General features: G+C 48.5%; 2 protein-coding genes across 5 annotated transcripts in view; one reads left to right on the top strand and one right to left on the bottom strand.

The window, feature by feature from the left end:
* Positions 1 to 8233, bottom strand: part of MYH16 (myosin heavy chain 16) — a 53294-nt gene extending 45061 nt beyond the window's left edge. The window contains exons 1-6 of one of the 2 annotated variants that reach the window (XM_024745399.1): positions 8024 to 8233; positions 5494 to 5637; positions 2736 to 2892; positions 2108 to 2135; positions 1674 to 1770; positions 733 to 825 (exon numbers count right to left, since the gene is read on the bottom strand). In XM_024745399.1, the coding sequence (XP_024601167.1) occupies positions 733 to 825; positions 1674 to 1770; positions 2108 to 2135; positions 2736 to 2892; positions 5494 to 5637; positions 8024 to 8233 (729 nt within the window). The remainder of the gene's footprint in view (positions 1 to 732; positions 826 to 1673; positions 1771 to 2107; positions 2136 to 2735; positions 2893 to 5493; positions 5638 to 8023) is intronic. The other variant, XM_024745400.1, reaches the window with a different exon arrangement.
* Positions 1 to 22037, top strand: part of KPNA7 (karyopherin subunit alpha 7) — a 64825-nt gene that overhangs the window by 3819 nt on the left and 38969 nt on the right. Inside the window, exons 1-4 of one of the 3 annotated variants that reach the window (XM_024745402.1) lie at positions 1728 to 1845; positions 10274 to 10321; positions 13788 to 13930; positions 16937 to 17036. The gene's annotated coding sequence lies outside the window, so the exon portion shown is untranslated. Of the gene's footprint in view, positions 1 to 501; positions 638 to 1727; positions 1846 to 10273; positions 10322 to 13787; positions 13931 to 16936; positions 17037 to 22037 lie in introns of those variants that run through there. The other 2 variants (XM_024745401.1, XM_024745404.1) reach the window with 2 other exon arrangements.

Genomic DNA, 22037 nt, shown 5'->3' with positions numbered 1-22037 from the left:
GGGACCTTGTGGGGCAGACGAGTGCCCCACAGGAGGGGCTGGGGCCCCTTGGAGTTCGGCTTTGAGGTAGGAGTGGTGGGAATTTGACCAGCCACATATAGGGGGCGCTGTACCACGTCTCCTTATGGAGAGACACCACATCCCTCTCCCTGACCTTTGGCAGAACCAAGGACAAACTCTCCTGGAAATAGGACTCTCTGTATCTCCATCACCTTTTGCCCTCACCTCTACTCACCTGCCCCCACCTCCTCCTTGCCCAGCCCTGTTTCCCCAGGCAGTGAGAGGCCACAGCCAGAGATGGGGGTTCAGCAGGGAAAGGCGGGGCACTACAGAGCTCCTTCTATGACCCCAGCTCCCACCAGACCAGCTTCAGAATCCACCAGGGCCCCGGGGACAGCGCCTCTCCTACATCCCACTAGCCATGGTCCCCCTGGTCGGGGGCGGGACGTTGTCAGCTTCCAGCCACTGCAAATCTCTGGCTCTCCTGTTTTAATTTCTCAGCCCCTCCATCACTGTGTACCCACATCTCTGCATTCAAGCACCTGGATTTCAATACTGAACTGGACTCTAGTTGATATAGACCCTGACGGATAAAAATCTCTGGGAAGGAGATGCCATGACTTGACTCATCCCATTGGTAAGTTTCAATCAGCCCTGATTTCCTTCCTTGGAATGGGGTGATAATGCCTGTCCTGCCACCCCCAGGGCCACCACTGCCGCTGTCACACTTACGAAACGGGAGGAGTTGTTGTTTCTGGTGGTCTTGGCGTTCCCGAATGCCTCCAGCACAGGGTTTGCCTGGATGATTTGATCCTCCAGGGACCCCTGACCCAGAGAGAAACACAAGGTGGGGTGGCCTTTCGGCTGCTGCCTGGGGACCCAGGGCTTTCACATGACAGTGGTGTATGTGCCAGGAACCCAGGAGGGGCACAGCCTTGGGGAGGCAGGGAGAGCGGGACTAGAGGGGACCTGGGAGGAGGGCCACCGCCTAAGTAAGGACTGTCCCCCTGCAGACCCTGACATTGGAGGGCCCCTTCCAGATGAGAGGCTTTGACTCTTAGCTACTATTTCTTCCTTTTGCTCTTGGTGGAGAGATTCCTATGTGAACCTGAAAACCCTTCCTTGGGCATCCCTGGTCTTCCACCGAAGTCTTCCTTTCCTCTTTGTCAGCTTTTTTTTTGCGGTACGAGGGCCTCTCCCGTTGTGGAGCACAGGCTCTGGACCTGCAGGCTCAGCGGCCGTGGTTCACGGGCCCAGCCGCTCCGCGGCATGTGGGATCCTCCAGGACTGGGGCACGAACCCGTGTCCCCTGCATCGGCAGGCGGACTCGCAACCACTGCGCCACCAGGGAAGCCCCTTTTGTCAGCTTTTTACAGCTGCTGCTGGCCCAGCTAGTGCTCCCTGCGCTCTGGGGCTGCCAGGGCCTGCAGAAGCAGCTTAACCAGGAGCTGGCATTCCCCTTTCTACCCCGCTAAGCACAAGGGGCTCTAGCATTGGCACTTCTGGGAGCAGACGTGGCCTGGGGTATCAGAGTCCATCCAGTGGGTCAGATCTGGGACTGCAGCCACCTTCTCCCTATGGGTCCCCACCCAAGTCGCTTCCCTCTAAGCCTTCGTCTCCTCATCTGTAAAGCGGCCCTAACCCAGAGAGCAGCTGTGCCCAGTCGGCCCTACCTTCCCATCCGAGGACTGTTTGCCAGTTCCTCCGATGTTGGCAAAGTACTGGATGACCTTCTTCGTGTTCTCAGTCTTGCCTGCACCAGATTCTCCACTGCAGGTGGAAAACGAGAGCAGACGAGTGAAGGACAAAGAGGAGATTGCCCGCAGAGAAGCAACACGATGAAAGGTACGGGCTGGGCATCATCACATCTCACCCATCAGGGACAGACAGGGTAGGGCAGAAGGGGACTTGGGGACATGGAGGCCCCCACCCCCCCACACTCGGTTTAGCAGATGCAGCCTTAGTCGTCCCCGCTAAGCCCACTCGCTCTCTGCCTGCAGATTTCCATACAAAGTCCCGCCAATTAATTCTAAGAAGGCTTACTGACATGTGTAAGACACAAACCTAATTATTTGTCTATAGACTGAGAGGCAGGAGGGACACTTACGTGATTAGCATAGACTGATTTTCACGCTCTGTAGGGAGGGAACCGTCAACAGGACGATGTCATTAGAAAACACTTAGAAACTCGGCATTTGGCATCACCCTAACCACACCATCTGCATCTCCCTGCATCCCACCCGGCTTGAAGAATGGCTGCAGTGGCCCACAGACACCGAAGACCTAGGATCCCATGGGGTCTGAGGCTACACGCCTGCCTCTGCAGCCCACATCCTTGCAGAACGGGCCAAAAATTTACCAACCACTCTTTCTATAAGCACCGTCCCATGAAGCTGCCTAGTCGTAAGCAACATAAAGAGAAATAGTAATAAAAATCACATTGTACTGTATGGTGAAGATTGCACAGGGAATGGTTAAGGGTTGACTTGAGTTCTGGACATTATTTAGCTTGGCATCCCATGTTTTTGTGATGCTTAGATGAGATGGGGTGTGAGGTAGGGCAGATACTTAGCAAGTGCATTCACCGAGCAATATTTAAAAAAACCTTCAACGGGTGATGAGGGGGTCAGGGTTGGGATTGGGTAGCACATGGGTCTAATACACCTGGAGCCCCAATGGCAAAGGGACTTTTCTTGCCCTGCCATGACAGCCCCAGCGGACCCCATTGCACGCACCCATGAGCATGTCGTGGTAGGCGACGTCTGAAATGGAGAAGAGGTGGGGTGGCATCTCCGTACGCTTCTTGCCTCTGTACATGTTGGCCACGCGGGCCCCATAGATGGGCAGCCACCGGTAGGGGTTGACTGTCACGCAGAACAAGCCTGAGTAGGTCTGGCGGGAGAGAAGGAAGATGGTTAGCTGGCCCTCCCTCCTGATGCCCTCTTCCCTCCGTATCCTGGCCCATCACAGAGCATCCTGGCTGGATCATCCTGTCAACCTAGAGAAGTACAGTGATGTTCTCTCTGGGGGCAAAATCTATGTCTGAGTCTTTATTCAGTCAACAAAACCAGCCTTCTCTTTAATATATATCTCTTTCATTTTCTTTTGGCTTAATTATCTGAATCCATAACATAGTCATTTGTATGGATAAATAACGCAGCAAAAAGTCCCCCAGCTGCTCAGTGACCGCCCCCTCCTCCCACAGGGAAGCTCTGTGTTGGTTTCTAATACCCCTTTCCACGGTTTTTGATGCACATATACAAACAAATCCAGAGACACGTTCGTATCCCCTCACCTTGTTTTTAAAACAAGCAATAGTATTCTATGATACTGATTTATTTTTATTTTTTTAATTAAAAAGTTTTTTGAAGTATAGTTAATTTACAATGTTGTGTTAATTTCTGCTGTACAGCAAAGTGATCCATTATACATATATATCTATTCTTTTTCATATTCTTTTCCATTATGGTTTACCACAGGATATTGAATACAGTTCCCTGTGCTATACAGTAGGACCTTGTTGTTTATCCATCCTATGTATATTAATTTGCATCTGCTCATCCCAAACTCCCAATCCTTCCCTCCCCTCCCCCTCTCCCCCTTGGCAACCACAAGTCTGTTCTGTTTGTGAATCTGTTTCTGTTCCATAGGTGTGTTCATTTGTGTCGTATTTTAGGTTCCACATATAAGTGATATATGATACTGTTTTATATCTTGCTTTTTCCACTTACTATATGGGGGAGATTTTCCATGAGAGTTCATGGAGTCCTCACTATGTGGACACAATCCAACTGGTGGACAACTGGGTTTGATCTACTCTTAAGAAGAGACACCACCTTCTCTTTTCACCCCATGGCAATTTTTAAAGGAAATCATCCCAGTTTTTAAAAATCAGAGAAACCAATGAGGTAGTGAAAGAAATTATTTGAGGGCAGGAAATGGCCAAATCCATGGGTCCCAAACTTCTCCTGCTGGACACTCACATTGACCTCTGGTGCCCCCTCTTTTCACGTAAACTTTAAAACTTTCCATTTTGGTCCAAGTGGGGATACCCGCCCCCAGTTTCTCCTTAGCAGAGCTGCAATATATTGCGTTTTTAAAGGGAACCTTATTAAATAGAAAGTGATCCAAAGAAAGGGGAGCAAAGAGAAGAAGAAGAGAACCCACGTAAAGACTTGAGAGGACCATGCACTGTGTCTTATCCTGGGACCCAGGCACTGAGTCACTCTTTCCCTCCAGCCCTGTCTGCAGGGTGGGGTGGGGCAGATAGTGGACCAGAAGCTAGTTCTGTCCCTGTTTGGGTCACAATGTAAAAGAGAGGTCCCCCGCCACCCTTGCAGGAGGGACACGAGAGGGCAGCAGTCGGGACCTTGGAGCTGTCCTGCCTGCCCCAGTTTTTCAATCAGTGGTTCAACTGAGGCGTTTGGATTTGAGAGGAGACTCCTGCCCTGGTCCCTCAGGCCACACTCCACAGAGCCTGCAGCCCCTTAGCCCAAAGACATGATGTGGCCACCCACAGGAGCAAGGGCTCAGCTGCACGGGGGCCCTGAGTAAGCACCAGCCCTGAGCTTGGCCATTGAGCCCACATGGACATTCTCAGCCAAAGCTCCAGGCTCAGCCAGGGGCAGATGTGGCTCTTCCCAGGCTGAGGTTCAGTGACGCCCCACTGGCCTCCAGGGCTCCAGTGCAGTCCTCCAGCACTGCATGGGGCTATGGTGCTGCTGAGGGTCTGAATCTGGAACTAAAGTAGTATTGAGGAGGATAAGGCGGGGAAGCATGGGGCAGTCCTCTTGGCTGTCACCAAAGCCCAGAAGAGGAAATCCCCAGCGGCCTCTAACCTTGAAGTCAGGCTCCAGCTCACCTAGTCCTACCAGATAGCCTCTTTCCTTTTTAGTAAAGACATCTAGAGAGGCAAACACCAAAACTTCCTCATATCCCATTTTAAGTTTAGCCACCAGCACCTTCGGGAAGTCTTAGGATTTCCAAGATGGTCAGGGAGACTGATGGTAACCCGCTTTGCTTATCCTAGCACAGGGCTCAGTGTTTGTTGAATGAATGAATGGTTGGATGGAATTGGCTAGAAGGAAAGGAGAAAGGAGGGATGGAGGAAGGAAGGAAAGGGGAGATGAATGGATGGATGGAGGGTGGAGGGACAGACAGGGAAGGACCTCTACTGAGGCCACATGAAGTCACTAGGGGGAAAATGATGTTTTGATTGGAGAGTTTGCAGGGGTGGGGTCAGGAGGAAGACTTCTGGATGACAGCCTCAGCAAAAGGTGTGTCAGCTACCCATGGGGATCGTACCATCACTGAGATGCCAAAGCCTTGGGGTGGGAATTCTAACACGTCAAAAGCGTGGTCCCTCTGCCCTCGTCCCAGACATAATGTGTATGGGTTGCTGGGGAGGGTAGAGTAGCTGCCCCCTCTCCATCAGGAGAGGGGCAGAAGATCTGCAGCCTCCCCTTCCTCCCCACGCCCAGCCCTGGCACTCACATAGATCCTCATGCTGACGTAGCGTTGACGTAGGTTGTCCAGGACGCTGGCCTCATTCAGGAAGGTCATGTTGGCCATGTCGCTGACTTGGTAGAATTTGGGTGGGTTCATCTGCTGGATATCATCCTTCTTCATGGTGAGCGTCTGGGGGGTCAAGACAGCAGCACATGCATTAAGACATAGTACTGTCACAGCCACAGTGGCATCGGGCACAGGGTACTACCCACTCTCTGGGGTCCTGCAAAAAGCTGGAATCAGTGAGTCCACCTGCTGGTCCAGCTGTGTCTCATTGACTTGGGATGGGGAGGAACTTCCAAGGCCATATGAGCCCTAACTGCCTCCCCTCTGAAGTAGGGATGACAGTGGCTTCCTTGGCTGGTTGCTGGGAGGACTATATGAACTTAAGTGGCATCAAGTAAAAAGACCTTGAAGTTCCTCCCCTACATTCAGAGCACCTCCAACCTGTGTTTCTCTTCCAGCCAAGTCCATTCTGGTAGCTGATCAGAACTTGCTCACTGATCCCAGGGACCCTTTGCAGAGATATGACTCTTGGCTCTCTGCCTTGAGAATTAGTAGTGGTTTCTAAATAGCAGTGAACTTTCCCATTAAAAATAAAAAGACATTCCCCTGCTCCCACCAAACCACCTTGAAGTATAAAATTGAAAGCAAGCAAGCAAGCAAACAAGAACAAACAAACAAACAAAAAAGACAACAATGATGAGCAGTAGATGTTTTAAGGTGAAAATAATACAGCATTAAGAGTCTGGAGCTCCTGTGCACAGGCAGGCAAATCCCATCCCCGCTCTGCACCCCAATTTTTCCTCTGTAAATGAAAACTCATGCCAGCTCTTAAATGGCAGTGTCTGGGTCCGAAGCTCAAGACATGTGATCCAGAAAACAAATATCTTTCAGCTGCCTGAAGCCTGAGATGTGAGACTTAAACACCTACTGGGATTTCTGGGACTTTAAATAATTTATGAGTCCAACAGGCAGATAATTTGAAATCTTGACAGTTCTGGAAAATCCACCCAGTAATGGTCACCACACCCCTAGTAAGTCAGGCTAGGTTTCATTCAGAGTCCATTTCTGGTAGTTGCTGATCTCTGGTCCTCGCCACAGGCAAACTCTTCTCTTACAGCCCCAGCAGAGAAATGGAAGCCTGTGCCTTTATTGCAGGAGCCAGACGAGCTGGTCTTTTCTGTCCCAAACCCGGCTGGATGGCCTGTCTACCGCAGATGCTCACAGAAGTTGTGTTGTCCTTAAATTGTACACAAACTGGGGCCTCTGGGGCTCCACTCTCATCATCCATCATTCCTGGCAACACTGCAGTGCCCTGCCTTTCTGAAAAGGATGTTTCTCCTGAGAGTTAAGCTTGACTTTCATGTTCAAACCCACTTTACCACAGCTATAGCCTCATCTCTCTGTGGCCACTCCCCTCAAAGGGAGGGGAGGCACACAGTAAAGCTTAGACATTGCAAGTTCTGATCATGGAATGTCTCTGTTCTTTTATTTGTGAAATTAACCAAGGATTGACTTCACACTCCCCGGATGCAGCCCAACCATGGAAGATGAGGTGGTGCAGTAGAGGGGTCATGGGCACTGGAGCCACGTACAGCAAGCTTTGAATCTGAGTTCATCACTTTCTGTCTTTGTGACTGTAGGCAAATTACCTAAAATCTCTTTGATCCTCTGCAAAATAGGGTCCATACATCCTACTATATCAAGTTATTGAAAGCGTTAAGCAAAAGGTCTAGCGCCTCCCCAGGAGTCTGCCCCAGGGGAGGGGTTTCATGAACCAAAATTTCTATCCACTCTCTCAAAGTCACGCCTTGTAGCTGAACACTGTGGACCAGCAGAGAGTGGTGTGCTAGTAAACCAGCTGCATGGGAAAAAAAAGAAAAAATCCCTGATTTGTACCATTTGTCAATTCCACCATGGCTGACATCAGGCCGCCAAAGGTTTAACAACCAGTTGCAAAGCCACCGAATGTTTAGTGTTAGATCCTTACAAGCCAGGGCAAGCCAGCCCCAGCACACCACCTCAATACAGCAAAGGGCTTGGTGCCACCATCTGTAGCTCATGACGCTGGAGAGCTCACTCAGGTTGGCCAGGGTGTCCCGGGGCCCTGTCTCGCATTCCTTATGCCATCACAGGCACATAGCGCCACTCCTGATGGGTGGGATGTTCCTTCTCATTCTTAGAAAATAGATTCCCCATGAAAGGGGAATTAAAGATAAGATAATTTGGGGCTTTAAAGATAAGTAACTCTCCTGATAATCTGTCTCACACATGCACTGTTTTAGAGCATACAAAGTACTTTCATGTCCTATCATGTTGGACTCTCTGTTGTAAGAGAGCCAAAGCTCAGAGAGGGAAAGTGTCCTGCTTAGGGCCCCACAGCTTGAGTCTGAACTTGAACCCAGCACAGGGGACTCGGAGGCATCTGCTCTTTTTGCCACCTTGCCTCTTGAGCCCGGGTGTCCACCACTCCTAAAGCTCAATTTCATCCTGGGGATTATTCCCCTCCCACCTGGTTGGTGATCGTCTTCACGGTGACCTGGTCGCCCTGTTCGGACTGGATCTCCCCAGAAATGAAGCCCTCCTTCTCATCCTTGACCCAGCAAGACCTCTTGATGTCATAGGGCTTGTTCATGGCTTCCATTCTCTCCTTTTCGGAAGGTGTCAGGAAGGGCATTGGGTCCACGTCATCCCCACATTCGCCTCTGGATGCACTGGGCATTGTGGCTTGGCTGAGGGAGGAGCGAGAAGGAACCACGGGCGGGAACCAGGACTTCCCTGGGTGCTGGAGGGGAAAGAGAGGATAGTTTGCCAAGACTGTTGTATGGCCTGGGGCAAATGCCTGGGAGAGACATGGGGCTGCTTCTCTCATGTCACTTTGAATGTCTTGCTGCTATTAGATCTTAGTAACCAAGAATAAGAAAGAAGCTGATAACTCCTCAGAGTTGTGTACCCCTAGCCACCACAAAACACTTCTGCATCTGTGGTCCCATATGCCCGTCACACTAAGGCTGTGAGGTAGGGATCAGGGAGTCCATTTTATGGAGGAGAAGACGAAGGCCAAGAGAGGTTAAAGCATGCACTTTTAACCATGAACTGGGACGAGAAAAGAATTACCACTTGGTTTTCATTTTCCCTTAAGGTCTGAGCAGAGGCCACAAGCCACCGTAGTACCAGCACTGCTGTGGCTTGTCCCCAACAGAAATCACAGCTATTCTCCTTTCATTGTAGCAGGCATCTCCAAATATGACTTACCCTCATCTCAACTTTGAAGTGATGGTCTTATGAGACCCTCGGTTAGAAGTTGTTATTTAAATCTACTAACAAAAAAGTACACTTTTAATTGCTATATCACAAACTGATTTTGTAATATTTTGATAACTGGATTTTAATACCATCGGCTTCCTTTGTGACCCTACGTAGTTTATTTTATGCATTTAAAAACTCCAATCTGAGCAGAGGTCCACAGGCTTTACCAGATGCTAAGCGAGTCCCTGGTGCAGAATAATTGCCCCCGGTTCAATGGTTACCTCTCTTAAGATGAGGCCAGCCTGGGGTCAAGGCTGGACCTCTTGGTTTCCAAATGCAGACAAACTAGGAAGGAGGGGGACTGGGGACTTTCAGTAGCAAAGAGAGAAGTCAGGGGCGTCGCAGTTTGTCTTGGGGGTGAAGAACTTCTTGGAGGTTTGGGGAGGATGTGGTTCTGAGCCCCATTGTCAGCAGTGCTGTTCTCAAGCCAAGGGTACAGCCTCCACCTTTAAGTAACCCAGCTGGGGATGGAGCGTCTCACGACCTATACCTATACCTATACCTATACCAAGGTATCCTCTGGGGAGCTCCAGTGTTTCCTGCCAGGGGTCGTGGTGTTTCCAAAAGAGGCTGAGCCAGGACAGGCAAGCGATGGAGGCAAAGCCAGACACTTTCTCCTCTTCTCATCTCGCTGTGGGATCCAGCTTAGAGTTCTGATTGGAGCCTGGGTTCCCCAACCCCAAAGCTGGTCCATTTTGCAGAAAATAAGAATGAGAGAAGGGGTATGGGTGGGGTGTGGGGGGGTAGGGGTTCTGTGCCTTCATGGGCCACTGACCTTTTTGTCCATCTGGTGATGTCTGTGGTCTCACTGGACAAAATTTTAAATTCAGGTAATAAACTGTATAAGATCACCAAGGAAACAAATGACATTGAAATGTAATTAACACAGTATTAAACATGCATGATACAGCACTAGGTGTGCTTTCTAAAGGCAGGTCTAATAACCACTTTAGTTTTGAAGCAACCATGAGAGTTAACAATCTTTTGACCTCTCTGCAACAATTGTAATATGATATGAAAATATCAGTGACTTCCGTTGCTGACAGTCACAGGTATTGCTAATACGACTGTGTTAAAAAGGGGAGGAAATGATACATTTCAGTTAAGGGTAGTGAACATCACGATGCAATTGTTTTACCACTGGAGACCCCCCAGCCCAGGGTAGGAACCCTACCTGATCCCTCCTGAGTCCCGTCTCTGGGGAGCACGGGGCTGGGAGTCCTTCGTTTCTGCTGGTAGCTTTGGACAGTATTTGTCCAGCATCCAGGGGACCAGGCTCTCACTCAGCTCTGCCACAAGTCACCGTGGGCAGCTCAGTGGTCTCGTTGTCCCCCACCCCCTTTCTGGAAGATATGACTGTGCGACATAAACTTCCTCTTGCCATTTGTTGTCCCTGATGACACCAAAACATTGCCTTTTTGTGGTCTCATTTTTGTGGTTCTGTTTGACATAGATGGAAGTCACCAGGGACATGAGACCAAAATCCACATGAAAAGAAAATGTGAGTATCAGCAAGGTCAGATTTTTAAAAATGCATTAGGCTTGTCATTAAAACAGAACAACTGCTCCTGTCTCAACACTGGTTCCTTTTTAATTGTCCTAGTGGGGGAGGAAGGGCCAGAAATTCTCCTTTGTTTATTCCAATTAGGCTGCTTGCTTTTTTTTTTTTTTTTTAATGGTGGTTTTGCCGTGAACCACAGGCTAAGGTGTGATGGCTGTTGCCCTGGCCTGGTGGCCTGGGGCACAGACCCCTGGGACCAGGCACTGCCTGAGGGCTGTGCAGGCCACTGACACTAGGTCCCACCCCTCTCAGTGGCCACCAGCCTCCTGCTCAATTGTGACCCCACCTTCCAGGGCACCCTGTATCCAAACCACTCCTGCCCCCTACCCCCGCCCCCAGACAACTGCTTTTCCAGGCATCTTTGATAACCAAGACCCATTTTTCAAAATCATGAACCAGAAAACATAGAAAAAATTCAGCTTGTGGAATGCAAAAGCTAAAAGGGTCCTCAGGGGGGAGAGATGCATTACAGAGTGTGGGAAGGGGGTGGTGGGGATTGAACCCAGCATGACTCTAGCATCCCTTCAATCCCCTGGGGGGAGGCGGGTGGTGCAGTGAAGTGGGGTTGATCTGGGTTCAAATCCCGTCTCTCCGTGGAACCAGGCAGCTCTCTCCTGCCCCGTAGATCCAGATCCCTTGGAGCATTGAATGATGTGCCCACTCTGCAGCCCCTCAAGAAATGCCCGCCCCCTAGTCCGCTTTGCAAATCTCTCATCATTACATCTCTTTTCCTCTGGAGGCTTCTCCACGGCACCCCCTCCCCGTTTCCCATCTCCCCCAGCATCCTCTATGGTACCTACCTGAGACCACACTGGAAGAGACTGGGTGCCCAGCAGAGGCTGGCCATTCCCTTTTATACCTGCCCAACAGGTCTGAGCCAGCAAAACTTAAAAAAGAAAAGAACCTCCCAGGTCTCCAGTGGCTCAGCTGGCCTCACCTTCCAGGGCTTGACTGAACACTCCCGGGTCCCTTAGGGGGGATCAGTGAATGCCTTGATTCTAGGACATTTGCTTTCCTCCCATTGCCCTCCTGGGGAAACTGATGACCTCAGCCCAGGGATGCAGGCTGTGGGCAGAAATAGAACAGCTGGCTAATGAGTTTTCCTCTTAAAGCTGTAACTGCACCATGGAGGAGGCTGATGATCAAGGAGTAAGGCCCTGGGTGGGCTTATCCGAAGCCTTGGGCATGGATAAGCCTGGATAACAATTGGTTGATGACTTTGTCCCTTTCACAAACTCAGGACAGAAATACGAACTTGGACTTCCCTCCCTTGATGATGGCTGTGGGCCCCCTCCAGCCCACCATGGCACCTTGGTGTGGTGCCAGAGCCCATGGGGCACCTTGGTGTGGTGGCAGCTTTGAGTTCTAAAGCCTTACCTCTAATTCTTGCGTGGTTTTCCATGCATTTCATGGCCTTGAGCAAGTCCCTGTCCTCTCTGGGCTTGTCTTTCCCATCTATAAAATGGGATGGATGGATTCTAAGAGTCCTTTGTGCCCTTCTCAAGCTTGGAGATGGCCTCTGGGGGACTTTCTTCCTGGCATCTGCCATCACCCCATCTCCACCCCCAGGTCCCTAATTCACTATTTTTTTAATTGATAAAAAAGTAATATAAAATTAACCATTTTAAGTGAATAACTCAGTGGCATTTAGTATATTCACAATGTCATGTGACTGCCTACCACCTCTATCTAGTTCCAAAACGTTTTCATCAGCTCAAAAGGAAACCTACAACCCATGAAACAGTTTCTCCCCCAGCCCTTGGCAATCACCAATCTGCTCTTTGTCTTTATAGTTTTACCTCTTCTAGGGGTTTCATATGAATAGAATCATAACAATATATGACCTTTTGTGCCTGACTTCTTTCATTTAGCATGGTTTCGAAGTTCATCCACATTGTAACATGTATCAGCACTTCATTCCTTTTGATGGCCAAATGATCGTCCTTTGTATGGATGGACCATAGTTTCTTTATCCGTTCATCCATTGATGGACATTTGGGTTGTTCCCACCTTTTGCCTATTGTGAATTGTGCTTCTGTGAACATATATGTGCATATATTTGTTTTCAGTTCTTTTGGGTATTTACCTAGGAATGGAATTGCTGGGCCATTTGGTAATTCTCTGTTTAGTTCTTTGAGGAATCACCAAACTGTTTCCACAGCGGCTGAATCATTTCACATTCTCACCAGCAATTCACAAGTGTTCAAATTTCTCCATATCCTCACCAACACTTGTTATTTTCCTTTTTTAAAAATACTATGGGTGGGGCTTCGCTGGTGGCGCAGTGGTTGAGAGTCCGCCTGCCAATGCGGGGGACGTGGGTTCGTGCCCTGGTCCGGGAAGATCCCACTTGCCGCGGAGTGGCTGGCCCCGTGAGCCATGGCCGCTGAGCCTGTGCGTCCAGAGCCTGTGCTCCGCAATGGGAGAGGCCACAACAGTGAGAGGCCCGCGTACTGCAAAAAAACAAACAAACAAACAAAAAACCTATGGGTGTCCTAGTGGGTGGGAAGTGGTATCTCATTATGGTTTTTATTTAGATTCCCCTGATGACTGATGATGTTGACCATCTTTTCATGTGCTTGTTGGTGATTTGCATATCTTTGGAAAAATGTCAAGTCCTTTGCCCATTTTTAAATTGGGTTGTTTGTCTTTCTGTTCTTGAGCTGTAAGAGTTCTTTATATATTTTACATACTGGGCCCTTATCAAATATGTGATTTGCAAATATTTTCTCCCATTCTGTGGGCTTTTTCAATTTCTTGCTAAGTCCTTTAATGCACAAAAGTTAATTATTTTTTTTAGTTTTATTTTTTAAATTTATTTTTAAAATTTTATTGATGTATATTTGATTTACAATGTTGTGTTAATTTCTGCTGTCCAGCAAAGTGACTCAGTTATACATATATATATATATATATATATATTCTTTTTCATATTCTTTTCCATTATGGTTTATCACAGGTTATTGAATATAGTTCACTGTGCTATAGAATAGGACCTTGTTGTTTATCCATCCTGTACATACAAGTTTGCATCTGTTAATCCCAAACTCCCAATCCTTCCCTCCCCACATCCCCAAAAGTTAATTTTAATGAAGTCCAATTTATTTTTTATTTTGCCACCTGTGCTTTTGGTGTCATATGTAAGAAACCACTGCCAAATTCAAAGTCATGAAGGTTTGCCCCGTGTTTTCTTCTAAGAGTTGTATGGTTTTAGCTTTTATGTTTAGGTTTGATGCCTCAATTCACTCTTAAAGGGAAAAGGAACCCATCTGAGTACAGAGCTGATTTCCCTTTTTGTCTCTCTGGGTTGGGGCCCAGGAAGCAGCTACTTTAAACCCAAAGAATCTTTTATTTAGTATATAGTAATGTTCTGCAGATGTCTTCTATTATCATCTGATCCCTACAGCATGTTACGGTATTCTGAAAACCGGAATCTGGCAATGAAGAATCATATTGATAAGCAGTGATGACATTGACCTTTAGCAGCACCTGCTTCACGCCTGAGGATGAACCTCACTTCTCCCATGTGGGACCTCAGTTTCCCCAAAGGTAAAATCAGATTTTGACTGAGATGCCTTCATTCAAGCATGGCTGTCCGCGATGCTGCCGAGGCACCATTCCCGCCCCTTGCTGCTCTCCAGAGTCTGATCCCCTGACAGGGTTGTTTTTCATCTCTTCAGCAGCAGGACTTTTTTTTTTTTTTAACATCTTTATTGGAGTATAATTGCTTTACAATGGTGTGTTAGTTTCTGCTTTATAACAAAGTTAATCAGTTATACATATACATATGTTCCCTTATCTCTTCCCTCTTGCGTCTCCCTCCCTCCCACCCTCCCTATCCCACCCCTCTAGGTGGTCACAAAGCACCGATCTGATCTCCCTGTGTTATGCGGCTGCTTCCCACTAGCTATCTATTTTACGTTTGGTAGTGTATATATGTCCATGCCATTCTCTTGTTTTGTCCCAGCTTACCCTTCCCCCTCCCCATATCCTCAAGTCCATGCTGTAGTAGGTCTGTGTCTTTATTCCCGTCTTACCCCTAGGTTCTTCATGACTTTTCTTTTTTTTTCTTAGATTCCATATATATGTGTTGGCATGCGATATTTGTTTTTCTCTTTCTGACTTACTTCACTCTGTATGACAGACTCTAGGTCCATCCACCTCACTACAAATAACTCAATTTCGTTTCTTTTTATGGCTGAGTAATATTCCATTGTATATATGTGCCACATCATCTTTATCCATTCATCTGTTGATGGACACTTAGGTTGCTTCCATGTCCTGGCTATTGTAAATAGAGCTGCATACGACCCAGCAATCCCACCACTGGGCATATACCCTGAGAAAACCATAATTCAAAAAGAGTCATGTACCAAAATGTTCATTGCAGCAGCAGGACTCTTAAAGGGCAGACCTTTGTGCAGAAGTCTGGTTTGTGCAGGATAAAAGTGGAGCTTTTCTGGGTAGAGCAGGGGAGGAGGCCTCCCCACCTCCACCCTCCCTGGGGCCTTTGAGGACGGCACCCAGCCAGCCAGGAGAGGCAATGGGGGGAGCCCTCCCCTGGCAGTGGTGGCCTAGAGTCCATCCTTGGAATGCAGTGCCCCACCCAAAGCCCAGGGTCCTTCTAGCTTCTTCCCGTGATGATCTTGATGACCATCATCGTCTGGCTAACGAGCAGTGAGAGTGGCAGTGAGAACTGGGACCCGGCCCTGCCGTGATTCTGGGAAGGCATGTTCCCTAACAGGAGGTTTTCAGCCCGGGCCCCAGCGGGAAAGAGCCCATTCCAGTGGGGTCACTGTGTAGAGTGTGATGAAGAGACTCTTGACTAATTGGGGCAACCTTAGGGGAAACCAATGGAGGGTGGTGAGGTACCCTCCCTACCCCTAGAGAGGTGACCGCAAAGCCACCACACCCCAGATATGGCTGTAGGAAAGGCGTGGCCCTTAGGAGCTGGCACAGCTACTGCCCAACCAGACCCAGCAGCAGAGTGGGGACCTGGGGAGGCAGCGGGGAGCAGAGGGGAAGGCCAGCCTCCTGGGACACGGAACAGGGTGGTGAAGGATTGCAAATAGATCTGGAGCAAATGTAGGACATCCAGCACCTGTCTCTTGGTTTGAGCTTCTCACGGCGGAGTTTTTAATGGTCAGCATTCCAGAAAGTTCCATCTCAGTAGTGTGCTTGGGGAAGGCCCTTGAAGTAACTGTCAGGTGACTGCTACCTCCCAAGAGTAGGTGAGCATATGCATTGTTCTCTGCCTTTAAAAATACACTAAGAGGGACTTCCCTGGTGGTGCAGTGGTTACAACTCCGTGCTCCCAATGCAGGGGGCCCGGGTTTGATCCCTGGTGAACTAGATCCCACACGCATGCCACAACTAAGGGAGCCCATGTGCATCGGCAGGTGGACTCTCAACCACTGTGCCACCAGGGAAGCCCTGAATAAATATTTTTTAAAAGATACACTAAGAATCACATTGGACTTGGAGTCATCTAGCCCCTAAAGATACCAGCGGGAAGTCTAGTGATGTCTTTCTATAGAAGGCAAGCTGACCTGAATCCCCTCGGGCGAAAAATTCCCTGGAGTCATGGGTTGGTGTTGGTTCAACCACGAAAACAAAGGCCTCCCTTGTCCATGAGCTCATTTTGCTCCTTCCAACAACCCAGGCAGGTGCATAGGGCAGATGAGTAATGACCTACTTTTAGCAGATGAGAAAACAGAGGCTCAGAGTGGTGAAGCAATTTGCCAGAAGACACACAGCAAGTCAGTGTCTGAGAAATGACTTTGTTTTTCTTCCTAGCACTTAACTCACTCTCCAAACAATGCATTATAGATCTACTGGATGATTTGGGGGGTCTTGCCTCATAGAACATAAGCAAGGTGAGGGCAGGGGCTTGGTCTCTTTACAGAGAGGCACTAGAGTGTGGTGGTCAAGAACTTGGACTCAGAAACCAGATTCTCTGGGTTTGCCCCTTATGAGCTCTCTGTGCCTCAATTTTCTCATCTTGAAAATGGGGAAAGTGGTACCTACCAAATAGGCTTGTTATGAGAATTAAATGAGCTCATACAAGTGCCTGACATCTATTAGATGGTCGATAAATATTCGCTGAATGAATGAAAGCCCGAACCATGTATGGGAAACAATGACACCAAGTGCAGTGCTCTGTTGGGGGGGTTGTCCAGATGGAAGTTGTTCTTGTCATCTACATCCAGAAACCCCTGGACTTAGCATACACAGAGGGCTGGGCCCTTCCCCCAAGCAGCCGGCTTAGGAAATAGGCTTGATAGTCCTTATGTGTCAATCTCTCCCCCCATCCCCCTTCTTTCCTTTCCCCAGTCCTTTGAGGTCTGTGCCAGGTTCTTTGCTACCCTAGCAAAGACACACAGTTAACTAGACTCTTTCTCTGCCTCCGAGCAGTTTGCTCTGTTGACTCTGTGCCTCTGGTGGGGAAACACTGTGCTGAGTGCTATAGCAGGAGAAGGGCTGGGGAGGGTAGACGAGATTGGGAGATAAAGGCGGGGGAGTAGCGCCATGTTCAATCCTTCTGTTCTTTTACAGCCTGAGGACCACACCCCCAACCCTGGCAGTGCCGCTGGAGGGCCCCCCAGTGCCAGGACCAGGGCCCAGCACCTCGGATGGAACAGAGTTCTCACTCAAGGTAAGTCAAAGTAAATGGGACCCCCGTTCAGATCCGCAGTCAGGAAGCCAAAGCTGTAGATTCCCTGCCGTGTGCTAGGCCCTGGGCAGGAGCCAGCTGCTCCTGGGACAACGCCCCGCCTTCCTGTGAAGCAAAGCGCCAGTTCTGGAAGACCCACAGGGTGGGCTTTCCCAGCCTATGCGTGCCACTGCTGTTGGACATTCAGTGGTCACCCCCTCCACACGTTTACTGTACACTCCGAGGGGCCTCCTGCTTATGAAGCTGGTCTGTCCATCCATGATGGGGGGAGTTTGTGGGTGGGTGTGGTCTTCTCTCCTTGTTTAAAAAGAGAAGTGTGCCCTTGTCCAATTGGATACAAAGTGTTGGCTTCTAGAACATTCTTAGAATGCAGAGACCTCCCAAGTGGAAAGAGTTCCATGACTTTGAGTCTCAGTTTTGACCTTGAGTAAGTCTTTTAACCTCCATGAGCCTCCCAGTTCTTCACTATTAAATGGGAAAAATAATAATAACAACAGGACTTCCCTGGTGGCGCAGTGGTTAAGAATCCGCCTGCCAATGCAGGGGACATGGGTTCGAGCCCTGGTCCTGGAAGATCCCACATGCCCCGGAGCAACTAAGCCGGTACGTCACGACTACTGAGCCTGCGCTCTAGAGCCCGCGAGCCACAACTACTGAAGCCCACGTGCCTAGAGCCTGTGCTCTGCAACAAGAGAAGCCACCACAATGAGAAGCCCATGCACTGCAACGAAGAGTAGCCCCCACTCGCAGCAACTGGAGAAAGCCAGTATGCAGCTACAAAGACCCAATGCAGCCAAAAAATAAATAAAAAATTTTAAAATTAATTTAAAAAAAGAATAATTATTATTAAAATAATATAATAGTAATAACAACAACTACTAACTTCACAGAACTGATGAAATGATCAAATGGATTGTGGACTCGAAAATGCTTTTTTAAAATTTGTAACTAATCATCGTTAATGCAGTATATTGAGCATCTTTTCACATACTTATCTTCCACCTACGTATCTTCTTTGGTGAGGTGTCTGTTCAGATCTTTTGCTCATTTTTTTTTTAAATCAGGTAGTTTGTTTTCTTATTATTGAATTTTGAGAGCTCTTTATATATTCTAGACACAAGGCCATTGTTGGATATGTGCTATGAAATTATTTTCTCCTGTGGCTCGTCTTTAAATTGTGTTTAAGTGGTGATATGCTGCCTACATGTTAAGGATCTCCCCACGTAACTCAGAATGGAGACCCCAAGAAATTCCCCCTTCATCCACCTCTGCTTATCTCTGGGGAGCTTCCCTGCAGCATGTTGGGCTCCTCTGAGCAAGGTCAGGTGTTGGAGCCGTGAGCTCTGAGAACTTGGCTCAGGGCTGGGGCTGGGGGGGGGCGGGTGGCGTGAGGACAGAGTTGGAATATATTTATCATGCCTGGTAATCCTCAGCCGGTTTCTGCAGGTGTCGGCAGAGTCGTCGGCAGCCCGATCCCCACTCCCTCATGGGAGCATCTCATTGCCACCTCTCTCATCGTCCCAGCTCCACATTCCACACAGTTTGGATGTATAGGCTGGACACATGCCTCTAGGGTATCCAGGTTCTGGAACCCTCCGATCTGAGGAAGGTCAGCTGAGTCAAGCCTGAGGCTTCTGGCCCCAACTTCCCACCTTGGGCCTGGAGCAGCCCCTCACCAGGCACTGCCCACCCAGGCTCCCGTCTCAGCTCCTCAGGGGAACCTCTTTAGAAGCCCAAATGCCGTTATTCTGTCCTCTCCTCCTCCTTTTTTCTCTTCTCTTTCTCCTTCCCTCCTTCAGGCATCTCTGAGTTAGCTTTGCATAGAAGGGAGCAGAAGGGGAAATTCTGCAGGAGATTGCTATTGGGATGGTCAAACTGTGAGGATGAAAAGTTGGAAACAACCTAGATGTCCATCCATAGGGGATTAGTTCATAATCTAACTAATTATGAACTAAAATAAAGTGAAATAAAGGCACAATGGGTATTTTTTAAACTGATGATGTAAATTCATATTTACTGGCATGGAACAAGGCTCACAGCAGACTGTTGGGTTCTTTTGTTTTGTTTTGTTTCTTAAGAAAGGTTATAGAACAGCTTGAGCCTTTTTTTGCAAAATGGCAGCTGTGTAAACAGAGGCACCAAGAGCTTACCTGAAAGGATCCTCAGCCAGGTGGCCAGACCCATTAGCTCTGGGCGGCAGAATTTCAGGTGATTTTTGTTAAATCTTCTTTAAATTTATCAGTGTTGCCTAAAGTTTCTCTCAATGAGAAGGACTGTTTTTAGGATCTGAAATTATTTTTTAGCATCAAAAAGGTAACAAATGCCTGTCAGAGATATCTCAAGATCTTCCCTTCGGTTTTTTGTCCCAGGGTGGTGGTTGGAGGGTACTTCCTGGCAGCTCCTGGAGCTGCATTCCCAGCTGCTGTTTGATTCCTTGGAGGAAGGGGGCAGAAATCAGTGCCCTCCCAGGAGGGTTGTGGGTTGAAACCTTGGCAGGTGCAGGAAAGTTCACAGTGTGCTCCTTGAAGGCCAAACATGGACACGGAGCCTGGGCCCAGAAATAGCCCATCGCCCCAGAGACCCTTGGAATTCTGCAGGGTCATCTCAGGGAGGGGAGAGCCCGAGCAAGCCACTGCTGGAAACTTCCTTGCAGACTCTGAAATGGAAGATGAGGCCTAAGACAGGCTCCTCTAACACAAGCTGGACCTGGGCAAGGAGTTCTCCAAAGTCAGCCCAGCTTGACAAGTCTCTGATTCCAAGTCAACTGGACATCTCCTAATTAATGGTGAATTCTGTGGAATCCCAGAAACATGGTGGTCAAGCTTGCTGCAGATAGATTTCTCCAGCTGTGTTTCTTTCTTTTTCATACTGCATTTAGACCTATATCTCAATTTGATTTTATGTGCCATTTTCATTTCATTATCTCAAAATAGCTAAAAATTGTTTTCACTTTTTATCCCCCCCGGCATCTTTCTTCTTTGTCAAGAAGTATTTATTCTTATTTTTCTGAAGGAGAGAATCTCTGCTTTCTGTGGATCCCCCAAGGTCAAATAACTGGTGAATTCAAACCTCAGCTCAGCTGAATAATCTCTCATCCATCCATCCATCACTCACTCATTCATCTATCCAGCATCCATCCAACCATCCAGTCATGCATCCATCCATCATCCATCCATCCATTTGTTCATTTATCATTATCATCCATCCATCCATCCATTCATCCATCCATCCGTTCAACACGTATTTATGTCACAACTCCCTTTAGGGCCCCAGACTGGGGTGGCGTGAACCTTGGCCTTATTCTCCTGTACTCTGTGAGGACAGCATGTCCCCCACAGAGCCATCACAGGGAGTGGGAGTACCGTGCTGGACACACAGTGCTGTCTTTGAATACCTCCCTCCCTCCTTTATCTGGGATGATGATAATATCCATCTCACCCAGTTGTCACATGGTGAGGTGATGATGGTGGACCAAAGGCCCTATGTGATTGTGAGAGCCTCGGTGCTCGAGCGATGACAACTGTGATTCTTAGTTTCTCGGCAGCAGGGACCCTGTCAGGTTCACTCCTGCACCTCGCAGAGGCCAGCACAGAGTAGGCACCCAGGAGCTGCTCCCAAAGGAGCCGTGTCCACAGCCCAGTTCCTGAGGTCACGTGGTGTCGGGGAAAGCCACACACAACCCTGGACCCTGGGTGCGACTTGTGCCTCTGCTATTCAGCGCCCCCAACGAGGAGAAAATTCACCCCCAGAAAACCAAATGCTTAGGACAATCAGGTGGATGAGAAACTTGGGAGGGATGGTGCCGAACAGCCCAGAAAATACAAATGCTTTGAGGAAATAACTGCTGTGTGGAAGGATTCAGACCTGATTTTACTGGGGAGCCTCAGACTTGATAAATAATCAATGTGGGTTCCTTTTTCTGTCTTCCTTAATATCCCCTTTCCTCCTCTTCTCCTGATTCTGGGCCAAATAGCATTTCCCAAGAATCTGAAATGAACTCCTTAAGCGTCAGCATCCTGGGAAGTTAGAGTTCCCCCAGGATCTGGGGACATTCTGACACATGTGTGCACACACACAGACACACAGGGACACACACAGACAGACACATGGACACAGAGACACACTCAAATACACACAGATACACAGACGCAACACAGACACACTCACAGACATACACAGATGCACACATACACACAGACACAGAGACACACACCGGCATACCCACACAGAAACACACACAGACATACACACATACACACAAGCTCGCATGTGCAGAGGCCAAGGACGGTGACAGCTGCCTTTGTCAGGAGCCATGGATTCCCACGGAGCTGTGGATTCTCAAAGACTGACCTCAAGGACAAAACCTTCCCTGGATCCCCTGAGGAATTGTGACATCAACTCTCCAATTCTGGGGTTCTTTTTTTAATCCCTTTTACATTATTAATATAAATGAACGGGCATTTATAAATAACCAGTGATGCACGGAGTTGGGGGATGATGGAGCAGGTGGCGAGGGACATGGGTAACAAGGAGGGTCCTGACTGCAGAGGATTTAAAGACAATGAAAACTGAGTAGAAATCAGTCTGCGTTTACTAGAGCCCTGCGCTGGCCGATGTAAACTGTGTCAACGGTAAATACTCCTCCCCCTCCCCCACCACTTGGGGGTCCACTGTAAATAACAGTATTAATGATGCTACGTGAACATGAAAAACATGTTCTTGTTTTAAAGAAAGAAATCAGAAGGAAGGAAATTCTGACCACTGCTACAACATGATGGACCTTGAGGACGTCACGTTGAGTGAAGTAAGACAGTCCCAGAAGGACAAATACTGTGTGATTCCACTTATATGAGGTCCCTAGAGTCATGACATTCACACAGACAGAAAGTAGAAGGGTGGGTGCCAGGGGCTGGGGAGTCAGTGTGTAATGGGGACAGAGTTTCAGTTTGGAAAGATGAAAAGAGTTCCAGAGATGGACGCTGG

Source organism: Neophocaena asiaeorientalis, unplaced genomic scaffold (assembly GCF_003031525.2).
Source record: "Neophocaena asiaeorientalis asiaeorientalis breed wild unplaced genomic scaffold, Neophocaena_asiaeorientalis_V1.1 scaffold461, whole genome shotgun sequence".
Classification (NCBI taxonomy): Eukaryota; Metazoa; Chordata; class Mammalia; order Artiodactyla; family Phocoenidae; genus Neophocaena; species Neophocaena asiaeorientalis.
This window is presented reverse-complemented; position numbering and strand designations above follow the sequence as displayed.